Source organism: Oryza brachyantha, chromosome 9, assembly GCF_000231095.2.
Source record: "Oryza brachyantha chromosome 9, ObraRS2, whole genome shotgun sequence".
Classification (NCBI taxonomy): Eukaryota; Viridiplantae; Streptophyta; class Magnoliopsida; order Poales; family Poaceae; genus Oryza; species Oryza brachyantha.
The window spans coordinates 4584709-4609366 of NC_023171.2; the positions used below are offsets into that span (position 1 = coordinate 4584709).

The 24658-nt window shown below is 40.0% G+C and overlaps 3 protein-coding genes across 4 annotated transcripts; 1 reads left to right on the top strand and 2 right to left on the bottom strand.

The window, feature by feature from the left end:
* Window positions 1–4771: 4771 nt before the first annotated feature.
* LOC102716157 (sufE-like protein 1, chloroplastic/mitochondrial) lies at window positions 4772–7087 on the bottom strand. Of its 2 annotated transcripts, none has more exons than XM_040527792.1 (2): window positions 5806–7087; window positions 4772–5015 (listed from the first exon to the last, which is right to left on the bottom strand). In XM_040527792.1, exon 1 carries the CDS (start codon window positions 6895–6897, stop codon window positions 5806–5808), a length of 1092 nt encoding a protein of 363 aa, XP_040383726.1. In that variant the 5' UTR covers window positions 6898–7087; the 3' UTR covers window positions 4772–5015. The 2 variants fall into 2 exon arrangements, with proteins under 2 accessions (XP_040383726.1, XP_015696882.2); XM_015841396.2 differs by lacking the exon at window positions 4772–5015 and adding an exon at window positions 5025–5155.
* A 1765-nt stretch (window positions 7088–8852) lies between these two features.
* LOC102718020 (nucleoporin GLE1-like) lies at window positions 8853–12889 on the bottom strand. Its single transcript, XM_006660417.3, has 3 exons — window positions 12778–12889; window positions 9531–9609; window positions 8853–9289 (listed from the first exon to the last, which is right to left on the bottom strand). The coding sequence occupies exons 1-3, from the start codon at window positions 12784–12786 to the stop codon at window positions 8979–8981; spliced, it is 399 nt and encodes a 132-aa protein (XP_006660480.1). The 5' UTR covers window positions 12787–12889; the 3' UTR covers window positions 8853–8978.
* Window positions 12890–21382: 8493 nt separating this feature from the next.
* Window positions 21383–22765, top strand: LOC102718299 (cyclin-P4-1-like). The gene has a single exon (XM_040527710.1). The coding sequence runs from the start codon at window positions 21438–21440 to the stop codon at window positions 22164–22166; it is 729 nt and encodes a 242-aa protein (XP_040383644.1). The 5' UTR covers window positions 21383–21437; the 3' UTR covers window positions 22167–22765.
* The last annotated feature ends 1893 nt before the right edge of the window (window positions 22766–24658 follow it).

A 24658-nucleotide genomic window follows, 5' to 3' on the forward strand; every position in this document is an offset into this window, starting at 1 on the left:
ACTATTGCTGAACCTTTCAGGTATGATCTGGAAGATATCTTGAGAAAGTTCTACTTGGCAATAATCATACATCAGTACCCATTTAATATGGTTGAGCATGAATATTTGTTGATTTCATTAAGTCATTGTGTCCTAACTTTTCATTGAGGTCCCGTGTTACTATTAGAAAAGATATATATGAGATCTACTGGAAAAAAAAGCTGAGTTGTATGCATACTTTAAAACTGTCAAATCCTGCATTAGTGCAACAATCGATATGTGGACTTCTAATCAGAACAAATGATACATGTGTATCGCATTGCATTGGATCGATGATGATTGGTGTATTCGAAAAAGAATTGTCAACTTTTTTCATGTGGGAGGACGGCACACAAGTACTAGACTGTCTGATGTTTTTATGACTAGTTTGTTGAGATGGTTTGTCGAGAAAAAAATGTCTTCTTTGACTCTTGACAACGTAGCTGCAAATGATGTTGTTGTTAAGGATATAATATCTGAACTCAAGAAGTATGGTTCCCCAGTATGTGATGTTTTTTTTTCATGTTAGATGTGTCAACCACATACTAAACTTGGTTGCTAAAGATGGTTTGCAACAAATTGATAGAACAATTCAGAATATAAAAGCATTTGTACTTCTTTAAAGAACTCTTTGTTGCAGTGGGAGTTCTTGAAGTGTGTAGCTGAGTGTGGGTTAGAAACAAATAAATGGTTGCCAAGTGATGCAAGTACAAGGTAGAATTTAACCTATCTCATGCAGGTAGATGCTATATATTATAGGTTTGCTTTTGATAGGCTTACAAACTTAGACCGGCGCAAGTATGAGGAAATTTTCCCAACACTTGAAGAGTGGGAGAAAGCAACAAAAATCCATGCATTGTTGAAAATATTTCATGATCTTACTAAGCTATTCTCTGGTAATTTATACTCTACTGCAAACTTATTTTATAAAGGATTTGTTCAAATTAAGGTTATACTTACTGATTGGAGTCGTGGCAAAGATAATTAATGATGACACTATTAGAAGCATGACAACACTTAGGATAGCTAAGTTTAACAAGTACTAGATTATGTCAAACACTGCTCTAGTTGTGGCAAGCTTTCTTGATCCTAGGTTTAAGATGAAAATTGTAAAATTTTACATGAAATACACATACAGAGAAATGCATCCTATGAAGGCCAATGCATTTCTCACTACCACAAGGAATATCTATGACTGCTACGTTTCTGCTGCACCTCTGCCAACATTCAATGAATCTGAGCCTACTATACCAGATGCCAATCAAGATCCAACTAAATTGGTTACTGCATTGGATGATTTTCTACATCAAGATGAAGCAAATGCACATGTCGAAAGAGTAAATGATTTGGACAAATACTTATAAGAAGCTCCTATCCATGCTACTAAAGGAAATGATAATTCATTTGATATTCTAGCTTGGTGGAAGAATCGAAAAGATGTATATCCTATTCTCTCCATGCTTGCCCAGATGTGCTTGCCATGCAAGTCTCAACGGTTGCTTCTGAATCGGCTTTTAGCGTGGGTGGTCATGTTGTCGATCCATATCATAGTCGCCTTGATTCTAAAATGGTAACAATATTCCATTAAACATATCTAATAATTTGATTTCTCATGTCATAACAATATTCCATCAATCGTGGCTGATTGGCCTCCTAGCAAACAAATTATAAAGTTAGGTATAAAACCTATACTTAACGGTACTTGTATTATACATGCTAATGTTAATGCTCTTTTATATTACTTACCGAATTTATTCTCAGTTTGTCATATCGCCGCTCTTTTATTAATTGTCTATACTTAGTATGGTATTAATTGATCTAACATGAGTATGAAGTGGACAACTGGTGCTATCAATATGTTCTGCACTTATTCTTATTATATAATGCTATGTATTGTTATTTTCAACATGCACTTTCGCTTATCAACTGTTATAGATACATTTCTGTTTCGGTGGTACCGTTTCTGGAATTCCGACAACGCCGATAACGTTTCCATTTCCATATGTACTATTCTATTTTTGTTTCCGAACAAAAAATTATGAAAATAAAAATAGGAAATATAATTTTCTAACCGTTTCCGACCGTACCAACGACAGATTTGGGCAGTCGTGCAGAGCAGAGATGGCTTAGGGCGCTACGGCGGCTGACGACGCAGCCACATGGAGCAGCGGCGGTGCGATGGCTTACGGTGCGGCAGCAGTGCGGTGTAGTGTTGTCGTGTTGGTGCATGCCTGCTAGCAGCGGCGTCAGAGTCTCCTCACCAGGGTTTCGCTTACCGCGCAAGCCGCCAAAACCGCGGCACCGCGCTCCTGCGGATCCCGCACGGTAACCACAAGAAACACAAAAACCGTGATAAATTTGAATCCAAAAAATTTGAATTTAAACTCACGAGGTTTTCGTGGCTTACCACATGGTTTGCCGTAGCAACTGTGGTAACTGCTTATTGGAACATCACATGAGAACGGCGGTTACCACGGCTTCCCGCACGGTTTTTGTAGCCGAAACTGCGGTTACCGCGAGGAGACCGTGGGTGTGATGTCAAATGCAAAAAATAAAAATAAAAATCTAAAAAAAATACATGAAAAATAAGAAAATATTTTGTGACTATATTTATGACATAGGAAAAATAGGACATGTTATACAGAAAACAAGAAAATTTCACATGACATTTTCTAAATCCTTGATATTGCAACATACAAACATATTCCGTCATATCACCCTTCACCAAATAATTCACACCAATAACAAGTAACAACAACTTCATTTTGATTAGTGCGTCACAACTATACCTACTACCCGTTATTACGAATAAAACTATTACGTATGTACTAAGATGCACGTATAATTTTTCTCTATACATATTTTTTATATATACATCGTTGTATATTTGTATTTCAACATTATGTACCCTAGTGTCTAGTGCAAATTAATAATGACTCAACACAAAATATTCTTGACCATCTTCCTATTAAATATTACTTGCAATAGGCTATTTTTAATTTTCTTTCCTGAAATACTCGTTTATGATTTTTAATTACGCCGAGAATACATATTTTTGATTAATTTCTCTGACAAAACTACATTATATATCAACATATATCACATATATTTTTTCGTTAAATTTCCTCAAATTTTTTAAATTCTCCTCAAATTTAAACTCGGTTACCGTGTCTTACCAAAGCTGTGCCTCCGAGGAGGGCACGGTTACCGCGGCAGTAAACACGGCAACACAAACCCTGCTCCTCACCATGGTCCGTGGTGATTCTAACTGGTGAGATCGTGCGTACCTGTTAGGGTTAGCCGATTAGGAGTTAGGAGCTAATGGGCCGACGCCTGACTGGGCTTTCTAAAATTTTGTGAACCTGGCTGGTTGGGCGTTTAGAAATTTCTAGCCCAATACAAAATAAATGGTCAGAGAAAATGCATTACCGTTTTTGCTACCATTTTCGGATACCTTCACCGTTACCATTACTATTTACAGGGATTACTGTTACCAATTAAAACAGTCAAAAAGAAAAAACAAAAACGACTGCCAAGATTTTCCATACCGTTTTCGTTTTCAACCCTAACTGCGACCATCAGCTGCCCAAGGTTTCACTAGGCTGTGTTCTAGGCTAGGAAATAGATGATTTTCGTAGCTTTGTTAGTAGGATACTGACTCACTAATTCAGTGCTCATATTTTTAAGATGATGGAACTAATTCCAGCCTTCAGCTCGAGGCTTCCAGCACTAACTTTTCAAATATTCGGCATCCAAGTTGTAGCAGCACAGCAAGTCGATCAGTTTGAGAAACAACCACGATGCTGCTATCAGTTGGCCCTGATAGAGCATTAACAAAATAATGTATTAAGCTGAAAATGGAGGAACATGAAAGGGGAAGCAGTAGATTTGTAATTGAGCACCATGAGCCATACTGTCAATTATACTTCTACCTGATATTCTACTAATTCTCGCATGGAGTAGAAAAATCCAAATAATATTACATGCAGTAGTAACATTATTTGTCCACTTTTTCAGATAACAAAAATGGAAGGAGCCCTGCCTATACATTCACAGAAATTAAAAGTACAGTACAATGAGGAAACAAAAAGCCAAACTGACAGCAAAAGAACAGGATTGCCTCAAGTGAATAAAATCAATAAACACCGCAACATAATCAAATTATGAAATAAACTCTAAAGCAAAAGGTCACAATCAAGACAAGAGGCAAGCAGTCGGTACACCATAGTACTATTGCTAGAACAAATAGACAATTTCTGCTCTTCCAACTGTTCCAAAACGACTAGATCAAGCCTGCACCAAAGTCTTCCTTCTGGCATGCAAAAAGAAGTTCGAGTTTCCACTGACCCACTGGCTATAAGCAAGAAAAGCCAGACCAATATGCTAATCTATGTTGACAGGCTGCAATTTCGGGTAACAGATTATAATTGTAAGTTTGTAACAGGAGCCATCTGCTAGTCAGATTGTGCGGTAAATCCGTAAATATTCACACCTTATGTATCACCACAAAGCCTACCTAGTACAACTGTACGTACAGGTGATGCTCTGATCAAAATTAGGAAGCTTAATCTCAGTGGATAATTTCGATGCTAACAGCAGAACATAGATGATATACAAGTTTGGCATGATATGGAATAACAAAAGTATAACCATTAGACTCAAAACATTAAGCATTCCTTGAACTAGACTATCGGGAACCCATTTGTTAGGTAGTACAAAACAAAAAATGGTTAGCGCAATTTCAGTGATTTCAATGAATCTCGTAGATGATCACAATTGATTATATACTTAAGGAAATGACTTAGATTTGTCAGTAACGGATGCACAAATAAAAGATATGAGCAAAATTTTACAATTTACATATAAAAATTAGAGCAAACAAGGTATATTTGATGACACTATCAGTGAAGATACCCAAATTTGGCAGAGAACTTTGATCCAAGCATTTCAACCTGCTTGAATCAATGAAGAACATAGAACTTGCAGCATACAGAAAACTATGATTGCATCAGAATTTTATTAAATAAGGCATTACAGAAAACTAAATAAGGCATGAAGAACATCAGAATTTTATTAAATAAGGCATACAGAAAACTATGATTGCATCTGATAGACCTACACCGTATCCTCTCGGCCCCTGGCATTCAAATATTCAGAACTCATAAAGTGAGAAAACTAATGGAAGGATAAATCAACAAAGATGTGGCTAACAGAATTTCATGAAGACCAATCAAGAACGTTAATAGCAGTTCATTCAACAAAAAGCACAAGAAACACCTCAAGCATTTGAAACCTAAATGAAGAATTCATGCTTAATCTGCATTTCTGCAGTAATGTGATGCTATGACCTATGTGAGTCGAATTCATACTCTAAACAATGACACGAGCATGATGATGTGTCAGGTGGGAACAGCATTGCATTAGTCGAGTTTGTTAAAAGGTAACAACAGTCTAATAACAAAACATTACATCACGAATTTTAGTAGTAAGAAGACAAAAGTTATCAGAAGTGAGAAGCTATAATCTTTCAAAATCTACAGTATGTAACCAAAAGAACTAATATTGCTGTAATTCAAGATCTTCTTACTCTGGCGTTCACAAAATTCATGTGCATATCTTTCACAATATTAAGGCAGTAATTATTGCAGTAAGAAAAATTATCAGAAATGAGAAGCTATAACCTTTCAAAACTAGTGTGTATAAAAAAGAACTACACCTTACAAAGATAACAGGACCAAAATGCATCTACGGTGTGTTTGTTAACTGTATATGTAATCGTGGAGATACCTAGACTTCAGATGGTGTCTTTGCATCGATGGACAGAGCGTGCAACCCACTCTTGAGCTCGTCTTGCAGGAGATCATACACAGCCCTATGCCTCTTGAGCAGGCTCTTCCCCTGAAACAAATCTGAAACCACCCGAACATTGAAATGTGTCTCGCCATTGCTCCCTGATACCCCAGCATGACCCTTATGGAGGTGTGATATGTCCTCAATCTCAAGCTGCACTGGTGAAAGCCCCCGCTCAAGACTCTCCCTTATCCTCTCCTGCCTTCCACCTCCCAATCCACCATTGCCTTCCATAGCTTCAGCAGGCACCTCCTCCAGTTGTTCCTCGTCCTCATGGCTATGCACCTCTGAGGCCTCTTCTTCACGCACACCAAAAGCCGCAAACTCAGGTTCCTTCTCTGCAGGTGGTTTAGCAACCTCTTGGGCCACTTCTTGGTTGCCAAATTCCTCAGTAGATGCTTCACCGGTGGCAACCTCCAGAGCCTTGCGCTTCATGAGGCTGAGCATGTTGAGCAGACCACTGTTCCGGGATGGTGATAGGCTCTGCCTGATCCCAAGCAGCTCGATGAATTCGATGGGCACCATGGCAACATCCCGCGCCGGCGCGCCAGAGAGGCCGAGCACGAGCAGCGCGGCGAGGCCCTTGGTGAGCTGCGCGTCGGAGTCGGCCTGGAAGCTGACCCTGTCCGGCGCGCCCTCCTCCGGCGCGGCGTGGACCCAGACCTGGGAGACGCACCCGCGGACGCGGTTGGCGTCGGTCTTGAGCGCCGGGTCCATGGGCGGCAGCCGCGCGGCGTAGGCGAGGAGCTGCTTGTACCGGGTGCGCGGGTCGGGCACGGACTGGAAGAGCGCCACGATGTCGCGCAGCGCCGGGGGGAGCCGCGCCGGATCGACCCCGGAGGCCGAGGTCGAGGCCGAGGCGGCGGCGGAGGGGGTCGGGGACGCGCTGGACCGGGCGACGAGGCGCTGGAAGGACACCGGAGCGCAGAGCGTGAGGAGGTGGGGCTTGGAGAGGAGGGGCTTGGGGGGCTTGGCGAGGAGGCGGAGGGACGCCGACGAGGAGGTGGCGGCGGCAGCGGCGGACGCCATGGATGAAACGAATCCGGCCAGACCAGCTATGGGCTGGTGAGAGAATCGTGAGGAAGGAGATGACCTCGCCGGTGGGGCTCACCGGCGCGGTGGAGGCGGCGGCGGCGAATCGGGAGGCGCAGAGGAGGCTCCTCCAATGTCGGCGGGTCAGGAAGAGAGAGAGGGAGATAAGGTTTGTTCTCGCACGAATCTTGAGGCGATCTGGGCCGTACGATATCGAAGGAGGCAGTACCGCAGTAGTATTTCGCTTGGATACGGCTGTGCTGTGCAGGAGGACGTTCGAGAATGTTCATTTGCCACTGGATGGTTTTTGTAACCAAAATGGATGAAGATTCTAATTCTATACGTATAATGTACGAAACATTTGGGATTTTGGCTAAATTTCCTGTTGTCAACGGTTGCTTAACACGTTTTTTTCCTTTTATTTGTGGATTATTGAGAAGCACCATGTTTTATATTTTACGATATTATAGCATGGAAAACAAGTGTTACATCACTTGATGGGCTTATGGGACTTCTTGGGCTTGGATTGACAGTAGCTATAACAAGTTTCATGTTATAGGTATAACTATTGGTGTTTTTTTTTGATAAATTAATATTGAGGTGTGAAATTATTGAGGAGATAAGTGAAGAAATAATTGTACTATGAGAAAAAAGAATTACAGAACCAGATACATTGTGTGACAGAGGGAGTACCAATCTAACTAATTTTTCTAGCTCAATTCTAATTATCAGGAGAAATTTTGAATATTTCACCTCAAATTGGAACTTCAAACTCAAAAATTGGAAATCTCTATGCAATTTTTGAAACATTCAATTCAAAGTTTTAAAATGTTGTACCAAAATCATCATTGAGACTTTTGCTTTCGTAAAACAAGCCAAGGTTGCATGTTTGAAAGGAGCAACGTAACATACCACTTTTATAATAAGATGGAAATGGACATAATAATGAGTAAAGCGTGCTCTATATGTAATTGTGTCCCCATTTGTTTGTTTAGTTAATGTAGTATCTAGATGGTTTTTAAATTTCTTATAATCATAGCATCACTGGAACCGGCCAATTACAAAATTTAAAACTAAATGGATGTAAACCTACAATAATGAGAGAATTATCATAAATAAAACATCATAGTGAAAAGAATAGTTTTCTCATATTCATTGTGCCAAAATATATTAACAGGATTTTTAGTGAATGTTTTGGAGCATTATAAATGAGGTTGAATAATTAAAAATCGTTCAGAAGTGGAATTAAAATTTCAAAGATGACTATCTTTTTTTCGAGGTCGTGGGCTAGGGCTGTCAAAAAAAGCTCGAAGCTCGTGAACTGTTCAAGCTTCGCTTGTTGCCCGAGCCTGATCTGAAGCTTGCGAGCTTTCTCGAGCTTCTCACGAGTTTACCTATATATGTTATTTTTATTTTTTATTTGATAAAATAGTAGATTAAGAATAAATTATTATATATTTAAATGGTAAATTAATTTATATTGGTATTATATATTAATTTTAAATCTTATTTATAATTTATTTAATCTGATTAACTTAAAATTATTGTTTTTATTAAAAAAAATATCATCAAAATAACTATACCATATACTTAAACCGAGCTCGAGTCGAGTCTGCCTAAGAGCTCGTAGTTTTGCTAGGCTCAATTTAGGCTCGGCTCGAGCTTATGTCGAGCTTGAGCCTAGATAGGTTGGCTCGCTCGAGCTCATCTAGTTGATAGCCCTACCATGGGCCCTCGTGCCACGCCACTCTCCCCTGCATGGCTCCGCGGCCCCCTCCCTGCGCTGGTGATCCCTGTCCCCTTTCTTCGTTCCTTTTTCGAAGCTGAAGGTGGGGAGAGGTGCATGTGAGAATGGGAGATCCCTCCGGTAGCATTTTTACGTATTATGCCTCGAAAAATCTTATTTATGTGGAGGAGGAGTTGAGAAAAATTAAACGATATCAGACAGAAAACTAATCATATTTTGATCTCATTACTTATATATATATGTGTGTAAAATTATGTAGCATAGTTGATAAACAAATGTCCCAAAATTCTCCACAATACACCCGTAGTGATTTCATGCGATATATAAATATCTACATCACGCAGCATGCCGGGCTGGGCTCGTCGACGCAGAACTGCACAGGATAGGGCATGTGAACAAGTTTGGGGTTGCACATGTTCTTCTCCTCTTCTTCCTTCTTCTTCTTCTCTTTCTCCTGCTTCTCCTTCTTCTCCTTCTCCTCCTTCTCCTTCTTCTCGTCCACCTGCGTGACCGTGTCAATGGCGACGTGCGCTCGCCGCATCTGCTTCCTCAGCTCCATTGTCAGATGGGTCACGTCCAAGTTCTCGTTGCCAACGATCGTAACCTTGTCTTTGTCCCTATCAGCTGTAATGGACAAGATTCCTGCATCCAAGACAATGATCGATTTGCCTAATTAATGAACTAATAATGTTCAATCGTTACCATGTGTGCAGTGCAGATTAGCAAATTATCTATTTAGCAAATACTTGTTCATCTTCATTAACAACATTATATTTTTGCAGGTTAAGCAGCGTGAGAACAAATATAAATATATATCTTCGCACGTTAGTTGATGCGTGGAATTATAGCAATTAGTGCAATGTGTGATTGAGGCATTAATTACCACACTGCTTAGCAATTATTTGCATAACCTTGGACTTCTTCCTTTCGTCCACCATTGTCACCTTTATCTCCACCTTTTGCTACATCCAGATGAAAATAAATAGATAAACAGATAAAAGATTAAAATACAGCGCCCAAACTTAGACGACCAAAAGGTGTCATCTAAATTGTAAAATGCATATCTAAGACCTTAATTAATATTGGTCTAATGTATTAATGGGGGTCAAAACTGTACATGGAGGACAGAATTTATGTTCCCCTCCGTCTCGCTATAGTACGTATGGCTCCAAAACAACTACCACTACACGTATATCTTTAGCTTAATTATGACTTAAAATTAAAATTAATGCATGTTGATCTTGGGTGCAGCGGGAGTTGATTTGGGGGCATATTGCAGCGGGAAAGCGTAAGTGCAAATTAAATTCTTTCCTCCGTGGATAGCAGCGTCCGTACTAGAGCTAAGATGTACATATTTTGGATGTTGGGTAATAAATTAAACCAAGATTAAACATCTTGTGTATTCTATAAGTTAATGAACCTATAGAACATCTAAGTCCAAATTTAAAGACAGTCCATGTATTTTACTCTAAATAAATTCTTGCTACGTATGTGTTACCATGATAAAACTAATATGATAGTTGTTTTTTTTGTTAGCTCCATATGTAAAAACCTAGAGCAATTTTATCATCTTTGATAAGGTACTAGGATATACTACTATTTTCTATGTAAAATTTGGTACCTTATGGTACCTCTTTAGAGATGGGAAAAATGATCAAAAAACCTAAGAGGAAAGTCCATGTTTGGTCCCTGAACTATATCCTTGGTATGGTCTTTTTTGTTAACTACGAAGCCAACTTTTGGCCCTTCAACTCTTGAAACTGTCACCTTTGGTCAATGGGTCCGGAGCAATTTTCCCATCCTTAAGAAGGTACCATTATTTTCTATATAAAATTCGGTATCTCTTGGTATCTTAGGTGCCATAAAGGTACCAAATTTTATATAGAAAATATGGATACCTCATGATACCTTCTCAAGGATAGGAAAAAATGCTCATGGATCCATGACAAAGGCGGTTTTCTTTGACGTTGCATGATCAATCGATCATGCTATTAGCCGTTTGAAGTACTCCCTCCATCTAATGAGGTAAGGATCGTTTGAAGTTTTTCTAAAGAGATTTGGGTTGAGGGAATGGAGGATTGTGATTGGTGGAGAAGGAAAAGTATGTGAGAAAATTAAATAATGAATGGTTGTAACTGGTTAACATGAGTAGGCAGGTGAAATATCTTTATATTGGTGAAGAAAAACTCTGGATGTTCTTATATTTCAGGGTAGAGGGAGTAGATTATATATAGGATATGTGCGAGAGAAAATGGTGACATGTTGACCAGTAGGTTGCGGTATTAATTAATCTATTAAGTGACATGTATTTCGTTTTGTAAAAATTTCTTTCTAAGAGTTGCTTTGAACACTATATTAAACAATTTTGAAGTTTATAACACCTAACACCTAACTTACCATTCATTAATTAGATGTTTCATTTTCCGTGATCTTCAGGTACTTCTGTTTCACTGACTCTCAAACTCATCGGAAAGGGACCAATGTAGACTTTTCTCAAAACCTAAATATAAAAAGATGAGGTGAAAAGGACTCAAACACCATATGCACGACTCCGTTCCATTAATTCCAGAATGTTGATGAAGCAAGTGGATATCTCTCATAAATTTTCTCAAAGGGACAGGTACATAGAAGAGATCAAAGTTGGCAAAGATCGGTACTAAGGTCAACAAGAGTATTAAATTCTGAGAAATATACAACGGTGTAAGCAAAACTTGGAGGTTTCTTTTAGGGCTAAAACGTACTTGGGTATTTTTTTTTTGGATGGTCGCCACATGTTTTGCTACACTTTTGCTAAGCAGAGGCTAACTGTTTGCTTTATTAACATATTAATTTGAACCATATAAGACAATCTTATCCCTATATCTAACTTTTCAACTACTCCATCCGGTAATTTATGTATGATGTTTTGGACATGTAAATTAGCTTTTGTTTTAACTATAATTGTTTGTTCTAACGACAAACATTAATGATCAGAGGTAGTACTAGACACAAACTCATTAAAAAATTATACACATCTACGGAACAGGTTCAAATTAATGGCTTATGACCATGCATAGTGGGAGTTACGGACCGTTAATTTGTCCACTTCTCAATGTTGAGGTAGAGAACTAATTGAGATTAACGTAACAGCAAGTTTCATAGTATAACTAGTTTGTAGATATAAAAATTTTAGTATTAGAACAAACATGTATATATAATAGATTATCTAGACTATAAACTTGCTATAAGCTCATATAGAGCATATGGAGGACAGATGAAATAAAAAAATAGGGTTGACTCTAATGCAAAAGTTAGGTGTACACGTGCATAAAGGAAAATGTACTAAATGCATAAGTGGCACAATTAAAGAGATAGAAAATAAAAAAAATTAGAGACAACCTTATACCTAATCTATTACATATGTTGACTACAACATGAGCCATAATTAATAAGTTAGATCTATTATTAAACTTGCTCATGTTTACCGGTGTCTCTTATCCACATGTGCTTATAGCCTACGCACAGCCTATTAATGTACTCCCTCTATACGTCTTATTTAAAATTTATATCTAAATATGCAAAATTATAAAGCATACTTAAAGTTCCTATAATAATAAATCAATATATTATAAAAAAAATAATTAATAATTATATAATTTTTTTAATAAGACAAAAAGTCAAACGTAGACAAAAACTCAACGGCGTGATATAAAAAATATGGAGCTGCTCTAGGCAAGTTCTAAAGTAGTCATGTCAGTGGTGACCATGGAAAAGGGGAGAAGTGAACCAAACTTGTGTACCAAGTAATCATCAAAGCAATAGCTAAGGTTTCATCATGCAAGAGTAGGGATGTCATGTTATCAGCGCTATATATATACAGAAACAGATCTTAACTATCCCTGTAAACAGCCACTAAGATCGATCTACATATAGCGTCAGAAAAAATATCTTAGCCAAAAATTTAAAGGTCCCTAAGTACTTAAATGAGTAATTTATACACTTTAGGCTCCTTTTGCTTCAGAACTTAGCCTCAACTTCTACAAACATGATTATATATAGTTGAATCGCAGAAAACAATATGTTTGTTCGCAGTGAACAAAAATAACTTCATAACAAATGAAACAAAACACAAGAGTTGACATGTACAATACCTTCCCCATGATTAATTTCTCCGATTACGTCTGGCTCAAAACGAAAAATGTTCTCACAACCAACTTAATTTTCTCACCGAATTTTCTAATGGTCTCTTACTCTGCGAGCTTGCGCTGCAGAATGGCAGCCAATTTATAGAGCCCTCGTCATCGCATGCATGACTTAGTCACACCGTGTAATTTTATTAATTAATTCAGTTACAAGCATAACATGGAATTCCAGCATAATTTTTTATGGACCAAATGGCCGAGACTGTCAACCATGGCAATACATTGCTTTGATAGCTAGCTCTCGATCGACAGTGTCATACGAGAAGGCGACATCCCAAGTGTGTAACTGTCCCCTTGCATATGGGATTGACTTCATCTCCTTGACTTGGTTAATGCCAAAATACTGGCCTTAATGATCTAAATAATTGGTAAGATTTTTATATACACAGAACCCGAATTCCTTCTCAATTCAACGGTTTCTGCATTTTTCTCCCACTTTGTGAGGAACGTTCCCAAAACCTTCGCTCTCAAATGCCACGACAGAAACGGATATACAATTGAGTCGGTACAAGATCAATGCATACAATTTGAAGTTGGAGGATGGTGAGGCACCTTCACACCATGGAGGGGGGCGGCGTTCACCCACCACAACTGCAGGAGTGTGACCAGGCAGCAGGAGAGGTAGACGAATTTGTCAGTGAGGTGTCAGCGCTAGAGCGCGTAGAGCCCTAGGTCAGCGCCCCTACGGTGCCACATCAATGCAGTATGCATCACGGAAGTCATGACACATGAGGGTGTAATGCATGCCCGGGATGAGAGATGAGTGGCCCTGGGCGAGGAGGCAAGGGTTGAAGCGGAGGCATGTGGGTGTCCTCCTCCTCCAATCCGCTTCCACTCCTTCCTCCTCTTACTGAGTGGCATGGCACCTAGGCTTGGTGAAATCCCCATCGGGGGCAGGGATCCACCCCAACCAGGTCGGGGTCTAGGCTGAAACCACCCCATAAGGATTTGGGGTCAAGGGCTCAGATTATTTTGGGAAGGGAGTAGGGAGACAAACTTCACTCGCAGGGATTTCCACGGGGCCTCGGAATTATAAAGAAATACAAAATCTTGGGCCATTGCCCATGAAATCACTAATACAAAGTGTATTGGACCTTAAGCCTATTTGAACAGTAAACTCTAGTTTTCAATCCTTTTATTCTCTCTCTTTCAACTCTCATGACTCAATCTCTCTATCTATCGGACTCATCCCATCACCCAGTGCCTACGCACTACATGAGAGGCCGAGCCACCGGTTCCCAGCATGTCGCCCAGACCCCAGGTCCTCAGTCCTCAGATGTCATATCCGCCCATAGGCCCGCACACCCGCACACGCCCGTGTTGCCCCCTCGCTGCATGTTTGCTGCCAGCGCACGTTGTCGTCGGCCACCTACCACCGGCTCGTCGCTCGCGCTGCGGCCTGCAACCACCCTCATGTGCCACCACCGACTTCCAGATCTCGAACTGATGGCCCTACTAGTCAACCATGACCCCAAGTCTCCATCTCATTTCGAGGAAAACTAGGCTCTGTTCAGGGATGGGGAACACATTCCCCTGGATTTGTTTTTGGACTTGAGCTCGTTCTGGTCATCCACGGCCCCGTCACTCTCCACATGCCTTGTGCCCTTTCTCCTCCGTCCCATGGCAGCTGCTTGTTTTATTTGGCGGCGGTGGCTTCTCGAGTAGTAGATGGGGAACATGTCACTGAGGCAGTGGAGAAGTCGACACAACTATGAAGAGGAGTGGGTGGAAAGGAGGATAAGGGAGTATGATGAGAGAGAGTATGAGGCTAAGAGGATAATTTATGCTAGCTCGGTTTCTGCGGGTTTCTTTGGGTGTCGATTTTTAACTGTCAACTATAATATATTGATGTTATTTTTTATCCCATACATGTGGAAAGTAACTAATAGGTACATGTTTTATGGAAACCGACACCTATAGATACGTCACCCATTGGGGTGTTTTATAGTAATGTATGACATTGTCTAATATTTAGTTGCAAGAATATTTGAAAAGTTAGTCAAATTTTTTACTGCTATGATTGTTTTAGCATGAGTATAATACTCATAATTCTACCCTTCCTACCTCTTCATTACCGATGTCACGTCAAATATGATTTTTGATTTTCTGCTAGTGATCCACCCCAAGTGCACCGCCTCCTCGATAGCTTTTTGTGTTTATAGCATTGGCATGCCCCTTCCCTTCCTTCCTTTGCCCCACTAGCCCAATCACACTCTTTGAGTCTTTCTTCTTTCTTATTGGCACAAGGAATCCTCTCAGCCTATCATTCCTTTTCCTTTCATTGTGATTTGCAACCACTTTCCATTACCTTCTAACTGGCTGGTTTTTCTTAACCCCAGCACCATCTGTACCCATCGTCCTTCTCCAACCTTGTGGCTTTGGTGATGTTAGCCGCCACCTCTTCGTCCATTGTTAGACTGTCGCCAATCCTTAGCTATTTCTCTAAGCTTAGCCCAATGAAACACCACCTTCCACTCCCATAAATCCTCGGTCACCCCGATCTCAACTATAGGACCTAATTTGTCCATGATATTATCGTCTTTGGGTATCTCCAGAAAAGAAGAGGTGCTTGCTAGAGAAGAAGAGGATGAGAATCTCTAAATATTTTAAGTGACTGACATGAAGTAATCCCAATATAATATATATGGTGTGTACCAAGACAGACAGTGGTTGTGGTTGTGGAATTAATTGAATGAAACCAAACTGGTCAGATGGTTTCTTTCTAAAATTTTTAATTAAACAACATCAAGTGTACCTTTGTGGGATGATCGATCATAATTAATTCACTCACTATACAAAATGGATTCATGGAACAACATTATCTCGCATTTACTTCCAGCACGACATGATTGGAAATCTTCGAGAGTAACCTGACAACGTATAGGCAACCATATTTCTATGAATTTTCAAAACCTTATGTCTATATCACAACAGTGAGGTCCCACCTGCAGAATGAGTGAAGCTGAAGCTTGCATGCGATAATTCTCTGGAATTTTCGGCTGGATATGAGTCATTCACTTTGCCATGATGCTTAATTTTTAAGTAATTTTTTTAAAAATGTATTATAGTCAAAATTGTACAAAACCATGGGAGTTTGGCACATAGAAAATCAATACCTATGTATCATGATGTAAGAGTTTTATAAAACCACATCACTAACCATTTAATTAACTTTGTACTATAGCCAAATGAAATGATAATCCTAGGTGTGTCTACTACTTGTATATGACATGCCAAATAACTTACAAATATATCATATATTACTTGTATTTTTATAACTTATAATTGGTCAAAAGTATAGTGTGGATATCTGTACCGGGGGTATCCGGAGACTATACAAATACGTACGGTCAACGGGGTACCGAATAGGAAGGAGAATATAGCTATACGGTGTTGGCTAGGAGTCCGGTATGTACCGGATTGCATGCCGCGTACTTCGGACCCGGGCCATAACCGAATTAGGATAGATCTTAGTCTTACTAGATTAGGACTCTATCATATTTATAACCCTTCCCCCACTAAATAAGGGGACGGGGTGCCCCCCTTGGAGGTAACGGAAATCCATCTGAGGAATACAATCGTCAAGCAGGAGTAAGGTATTATCTCGTCACGTCGAGAGCCTGAACCTGGGTAAATCATCTCTCTTTTCATCTTAACCATCGAATTCCGAGCTTGGTAGCCACCCTATAAGTTCATTACCGACATCGAACGTCGACATACAGCTTCATGAAACTCTATAACTATAGCACCTTTGGTTATGTGCCAGGTACTAAAAGCTCTGTGGTTTATGATTGTCCATAGTACCTATCGTTATGTCAATTTTTATCTTTTTTTAAAAAAAAACTTTTGCTATTTTAAGTGTCAATCATCTAATATCTTTTTATCTGTCAGACACATAAACCTGCAACGTGTAGCACAAAACTTGGTCGAGATATAAAAAAATACAACTTAAGCAAAGAAAAAAAGAATGTAACTTTTAGTTTGCACTGTTTTCTTCTTGAAACAACTGTTGGTTCAATGGTCCGAAATGGTGACTGACACATGAAGAAAAATCATGCCACTAACAATACTTTTTTTTTGAAGTAAGCCACTAACAATACTGATATGGGCCTTGTACTTCATTTATATATATTTAATTATCCGCTACTAATACGCCATTACAGATGATGCATTCAACAAATGATGTAAACTATTAACCGCAGGACATGGACATGGTTTGGTTTTTGTTGCTAGAAGACCTTAAGTCAAAATTTTGTTTCATTATGAACATCACAATTGATGTTGGCCGCCAAGGAATCATTAGACTTTTCTTAATGAAGAACATGCTGATCTTTTTATCTATGAACAGAAGATATATATTCAAAAAAAAATGAAGATACCACAATCTTGTCCGTACAAAAAGGAAAACAAAATACATGACAACATAGAGGCTCCACATCTTCGATTAATTGCCACAAAATATTCGAGTAGGAGCGCGATTGTAGCCCACAACACTAATCAATTTTATCACCCAAAACCATAAGGAGCATCGAGTCACCATCTTTAGAAACACTAATGAACTAGATCGTTGGCAACACAAGCATTGTAGATATTTTTCGAGGACCTCCCAAATGAAATAGCCATCAACACAGAGAGAGAGAGAGGAAAATCACTCTAAACTAATATAACTCCAACTCTATATATATAGATGAATGGCAAACTCTAGATTATTTGGAAAATCTAAAACCCTAGCTAACAGAATTATTTGAAAAAAAAAACTAAAACTAAACTTACTTGACTAAGATAAGATGGATCCCTCTACTCCCCTTGCCACCAGCGAAGTGTACATAGCAGGTATGGACATTTCTCCAATAGGAACAATTGATTCGATGTGTTTGGAGAGGTTTGAAGCACTTCACGAGAGCCAAAAACTGGTGCTGGCCAGCTCAGAAAACATCTCCATAATTACTACACATTTCATAGCAATTTAATCCGTCAAAAACTGAAATCCAATTCTCTACACATACGCCGTGCCGTGATCAACAAAGAGAAAACAAATCCCAATGAAAACAATATACTGACATGAAAACAAAAAACAAATTACAGATTATACGGATGACAATTTTGCATCGACAATGGGTTATTTGTTTGTCTTAGAAGCAGCAACGCTGGCAATGACAACAGATTGTTTTGGCATTGATTCACATCTCGCTATCATTTTTCGTCCTGTACTGTGGCTTTTGGCCATTGACGATCCACACAAATTAAGAACAATAAGAGAAAATGATGATCGATATTGGTGCAGTTACTTGCCGTGCACAGACGGGAGCCCAAAACACACACGGGTCTACCTAGTTGACCGCTATACGACGAACAGAGGCCGTGCTAGGCATGGCACCATTTTTACTCTTGTTCTAGCTTTTTTTTTGTGTATAATAATGAGATATTGATGGACCAAACCCAAGATTCTGTCAAATACACAAATGCACATATTCTCCAGGGTCATGATCCAAATATACTGAAATCTGAAAAAGTCCTTATCAGCCTCTCGAGTTACACTATGCTGACGCCCCTCATCTTATCTGCGACGGATCAAATATGTCATGTGTAAAAGAATAGTCAGTCGTCAATGCTCAGGGGTCGTCACTGGAAAAAAATCATACTTCTGATGCACAGACGTCCGTCACAGATAACTCACCTATGACGGTAACTCTTATATGATGGGTTGTAACAACAACGAAATATGCATAGGTGATGGAAAGATTTGAACATGAGACATCCTAAACTCCCTCTCCATTCAGATAAGCCTTACCAACTCACCTAAAGAGCACTTGTTGACTATTTAGTTCATATTTTTTTAACTAGATATGTTTATATCACGTAACACCTATTTAACGCGTTAGATGACTTAAAATAAAAAGGTTTTTAGTCACATAGTTTTAGATATTATTATGTTCTAAAACTTTTATATAGTCAATAGCTCCATCTGAGGTCATTTAAAGAATTCAAAATAATGTTTTTATAATATATATCCAGGAATGTAAATCATCTTAAATGAAAATTGTCAATTTTAGAGTTATAGATCCGATTAAGATATACAACTTTGCTATAAGATATGTCTCCATCCAAGGTCAACTAAAAATTAAAAATTTCATTTTTGAAATTAGATCTCATCACTTATAATGTATACTTGGCATGTATATATATACGATCTCAGATAAAAGTATTATCATTTACTACCTATGTAAGACTTTCTCTATTGCCTAAATTCATCTGGATGCTAATGGATCCGGACATATCTATAAACAATATAAATTGATATATAGATGAATCTAGGTATAGCTAAAACGTCTTATAATATAAAACGGAGAGAGTATAAAGTTGCAGAATATGGTGAGATATGCAATTTTTGTATAGGGCATATTTTCACCCAAAACCGTTTCAAAAATCCAAAAAATTGATCTTTTATTTACCTGTGATGAGTTAGATGAGTGCACTGATTTGTGATCGTCCATTCCATTACACCCATCCGAGATGACGTGTCATCTCTAACGGCTCATGTTTGGTACCCATTATAGATCACCTTTGACAGGTTTGAACTACAACATGTCATAAATGCCGTTCTACTAAGACAGGTCGTTTCGAATAGATATATCTCAAACATATTATGTTTCAACCTGTAATAGTTGAGTCATCCATAACGAGTCATATTGATCTGTTACAGCTGCCCCATTAAGGTTAACCGATCTGTAGTAATAATGTCCATTTGCGCCATTACTCCCTCAGTAGAATTTAATCAAACATATACGGCCGAATAGTCAAACCGTGTGAATTTGAATATGAATTTTTTGAATAAAATAGTCATGGTTTTGGAAGGGATACCGTGTGACTTGGCACGATAATTGCGCAATTTGCTATGATAATCGTGGTGGTTTACAGTTGATAATTTTCACAGAGAACATGATAATCACGTGACATAATGACAAATCCGCGGTGGCAGGAGCGATAATCGCCCCATATCGTGCGTTATACCGTCGAATTATTTTTTTCAGTTCAACTCACCTCAAATCAGTTTGCGACCTTTTCTGATTGATTAATGTTTTTTAAAAAAACACTTCATCATTAGGTTCATGAATTACATAACTATCAGCTGAACTTTTTCTTCTCTACCAATTTTTTTCAATATTTTTTTGAATTTACACAATATTTACCGAACCATACCACAAATTACTAAAGTCGTCTCATTACTATACGTGCGACAATCGTGGTTTCATGATCCCTAGGCGGAGGAACTTCGTGAGGTATAGGAGTGATCAACGGACATGATGTGTGATGAATCTCGGCTCTAGTAGGATTTTATGATCGGATGGCGAGAATTTCGCGTGTTTGCTTAAGTTTTCATTTTTCTAGATAATGCTTAAGTTGTTTCATTATATTATAGATAAGGGAATAATGACCATAATCACTAAGCAAATGTGCAGTTTAGGAGTGACGATCCAGTAGACTTAGGAAGAAGAGCCCCTAGAAGTAGAGGAGCAGCTGAGAAAAAACGTGGAGTGGAGCATTCTTGGACTAATATATAATATAGGAATAGTGAGACCGTGCATGACCTTAGCTCAACTGCTTCGTATTCTCAAATGCGATATTTAATGTAGACAGCGCGACACCGAATTAAATTTCAAAATATACTTTTTAAAAATTAAACTAGAGTTGATTTTAGGGTTTAATTTTTAATTTTTATTAGAAAACAAAAATAATAAAAAAAATCCTCAGTTGTCACAGGCCTCATATATAGTGAGTTAGGCCGCGTTCGGCACTCCAACTTCTCAGCCCAGATTTTCTTTTTTTTTCGCATGCACGCTTACCGAACATGTAAACAGTGTATTTTTTCCATAAATTTTCTATAGGACAGTTGCTTTAAAAATTATATTAATCTATTTTATATTTTTTAATAACTAATAATTAATCAATCATTTACAAATTTATTCCTACGTTTTCCACGCATCTGACCCATCCTTCCACCGTATCGAATGCGACATTAGGCCCATAAAGGAAAAGTCAATAGAAAAAGGAAAAAAAGACGCTTACTTTATACTACCTCCGTTTCATAATGTAAGATGTTTAACTTTTTTAATTGCAACGTTTAATCATTCGTCTTATTTAATTTAGTACAAATACAAAAAATGACAAGTCAAACCTAAAGTTCTTTTGATAATTAAGTAAGTCACCAGCAAATAAATAATATTTTTATAATTTTTGAATGAGACGAATGGTCAAATGTGGCAACCAAAAAAATCAAATATCTTACGTTATAAAACAGAGGGCCTATATGAATTAGGCCCAAAAGCCCAAAATCCCCGGTTATTGCAGGCCTCATATAGGGCGAGTTAGCCCTGTAAAGAAAAAGTCGACAGAAAAAGGAAAGAAAAAAACGCGTAAGTTACGCGTGAATTAGGCCCAAAAGCACAAAGCCCAAAGGATAAGATAACGGAAAAAAAACGCGTATAAACCCCGTACATACGTATTAAATACCTGTAGGCGTACGCTCTCCCTTCTTCCTCCACCAGATCACAAATCCTCCTCCCCTTCTTCTCGCGAAACCCTAGAAAGCCCTAAATCTTCTCGCCGACATGGCTGCTGCCTCCGCCGAGGTCTCCGCCGACGGCGATCACGCCGTCCTTCGGAACGACGATCGGGGGATCCCTCGGTGCCTTCCCCTCCTCGCCGCGCTCGTGGAGGCGAACGCCCTCCGCAACGCCGCCGCGGCCGCATCCCGACCCGCCGAGTCCGATCTCGCCCGCGCATTCCGCGGCGGCGCGAGGCCCGCCGTCCAGATCGGCGAGTTCCTGGAGCGGATCCACACCTTCATCCAGCTTCAGAGCGTCCGCCACGTGATCCAGCTCCGGGCGAGGTGCTACGTGCTCGCCGGGATCTACCTGACCCGGTTCATGCGCAGCGCCGCCGCGCGGGAGGGCGGGCTCCTCGTCGACCCTTCCACCGCCCACCGCCTCGTGGCCGTCGCCCTCTTCCTGGGCGCCAAGTTCGGTGGCCCCGACGACAGGCTCCCCATGAAGTGGACCCCAGTGTTCGAGACCAGCTCGGACGGCGCGATCCGCGCCAAGGAGATGGCCGACCTCGAGAGGCGCTTCCTGCGTGCCGTGGACTACCGCCTGTTTGTCAAAGACGAGGAGTTCGAGTGGTTCTGCGGGATCCTCGAGACGGCGCCAACTAGCGTGGGCTGCAGCTGCGGCAAGGGAGGCAGGAAGAGGACGGCGGCGGAATCTGTGGAGGGAGAAGAGCAGGACGAGCGCCGCCGCGTCCGGGCTTGCGTGCCGCCCCCGGCCGTCGTCGCCAACTAGATTCACGATGAATTTCTTGTGCATCCAAAGTTGAGTCATTTACTGCATATTATTCTTTCTTTTGCTTGGTTCTTGTTTCAGGTGTGCAGCAGGTGGCATGGTGGAGAAGATCCAAGATTCCTGCAGGTCTCTGTGGTGGAGAAGATGGTTGGTGGCGATGATGTTGGATCGGCTGAGCTTCGCCGTCGCCGGAGTAGAGTGGAAAGTTCAGTTTTAGGTTTTAGGGATTAGGGATAGGACGTTGAGCAACTGATAGCCGAGTTTTTAGTCAGATATTTTCAGTTGCTCTGTCTTAGATTTCTATGTAGTTCATTTCTCCAATTAGATAGATACTAGTACATCCTAGTAGATAGATTGATAGAGAGGCTACAAAGTTCAATTTTAGGTTTTAGGGAATAGGAATAGGGATCGGATGTTGAGCAACTGATGTCTGGGTTTTGAGTCAGATAGTTTCAGTTGCTGTGTCTGAAAATTCAATGTAGTTCTCCAATTCGATAGATAGATAGATAGATAAAGAGGAAGCGAAGTGTATTTTCTTTTCTGTTGTATAGACAATAGAGTTTGTATCGATCTTGATTCTGGAATGGAAAAGGTTATTGAAACGACTTTATATTGTACTCTGTATTCTGGAATGAAACTCTTTTTCTGTTACCTCTGTCATTCTGGAGTCTGGAACTCTGGACTGGATCGTAGAATAGAAGCCTTGTATGGTTGTTCAGGCCTTCAGGGTACGAGCTTGTATCGTCACTTGCCGGTAGCACCGTTAACGTGTCGCAAGAAAATTGAATTCAAATCCCGCGGGCTCCGTTACTTCTGTTTTATGCACGCCCCTCCACCAGCATTTGGACAATTATTGTGTGGTTTGTGCTCAGCTATTTGGTCCGAGAAAAATTTGAAAAAAACTGGAAAATCCGAATAATTTAAAAAATATGAATTAAATAAATAAATACTATGATATTTTTTACATGTAAAACATATTAGTTGATAAATACAAAAGTTCAGCATGAAATAAATAAATAAATACTATTTGAAATTCAAATAATTATAAATGACAATTCTCATTTAATCTATAAATATACAACATAATTGAAATTTAAAATTCGCGCATGTACCAGAATACAATATAATGAGGAGAATGTTTATTATAGTGTCTATTACATAAATATTATAATATGCATAATAGAATCATAAATGATACAACCAAATATTCTTAGACTTTATGTCCGTAAAATACACAGGATTGGGGATGTAAATGAAATTTGTGTAACCCAAATGCTGGGGATGAGAAAATAAATCTTCTTGAGTGTATCATCTCCTTTGTTTAGTATTCTTGTATATTTGAAATGGCATAGTAGGATTTTTCATTCACTCAATTAAAACAACAAACTAAACAGCAGTAAAGGCTCAACTAAAATTTCCATAAAACTTATTAGTGAACCTAATGGATTAAGATTCATCCGCAAATTTTTCTCATGATTTTATCATGTCATAAAAATTCCGAAAACAATTATTCCATCAAGTTAAAATCTGAGAAAATCCAACATTATCAGTTTGCCTTTTTATTCCCTTTGTAAAATACTGATGAAATCAATTTACACATAAAATGTTGAAGATATATTGAGACTAAAACCTCCTCTAATTACTAGTAAAATGGTGCGACCAAATCTGCAGATTTACTACATAAAGTGTCTTCACCAAAACCCCTTTGCGATATAAGGTCCGTAGAAAGCGTAGTTATTTATCTATCTTTGAAAATTTCCCCCAGTGGAAACTACTTTGAATTTCCACCCCTGGGACCACCAGGAAGCTACCTAATCTAAAACTCAGCAGTGGGCCCCACCGTCCCTGTGGGACCCACCGGTCAACTCAGCCAACACCTAGCCGAACGCCTCCACGCGGCCGCACGGCCACTCCTACCCTCCAGCTCGCTGCGACGCCGCCGCCGGCGATCGACCTTCTCTCCCTCGCGCGCCTCGCTGCCGTCCTCGCCATTGGCCCCCTCCCCGCCCGAATCCACCGCCACCCCGCCGAGAGACGCCCACGGGGGGCGAGACCTCACCGCCGGAAAAGCCGTGCGCGCCCGCATCGCCGCTCCTGTTCGATGGTCGTTCCTCCCGACGCGGCCACGCCGCCCAAGCCGCTCTTCCGTAGTCTCCTGCGCCTCACAGGGGATCCATTCCACGGAGGAATCGAGCCCATGCACTTCCTGCCACCGAAACGCCACCGTCCCCTTCGCCGCCGATCACGCAGCCATCGTCGGCGGGCGCCATTCCTCCCTCTCCGGTAAGTTAGAGCTCGATTACTTTGTTAAGCTTGCAAACCCCTCTAGGAGCGGCATCCATACACATGCGCACATCAATCTAACCCGTAACCATACATGCATGTGTCAGTGTCACCCGAAATTCGCCGTCGCTTAGAGCATCGCCGTGCTCAACTCCGGCCACCGCAGCCCGAACCACTGGTCTCTAGAGATTCGTCGAGATTCCCTCTAC

Bases quoted from the DNA above. Each gene is read 5' to 3' on its own strand.
- LOC102716157 (XM_040527792.1), bottom strand. From the start codon at position 6,897: ATGGCGTCCGCCGCTGCCGCCGCCACCTCCTCGTCGGCGTCCCTCCGC.
- LOC102718020 (XM_006660417.3), bottom strand. The intron at 9,290-9,530 runs GTAATTAATGCC...TCTTGGATGCAG, and splicing joins AATAATTGCTAAGCAGTGTG to GAATCTTGTCCATTACAGCT.
- LOC102718299 (XM_040527710.1), top strand. From the start codon at position 21,438: ATGGCTGCTGCCTCCGCCGAGGTCTCCGCCGACGGCGATCACGCCGTC.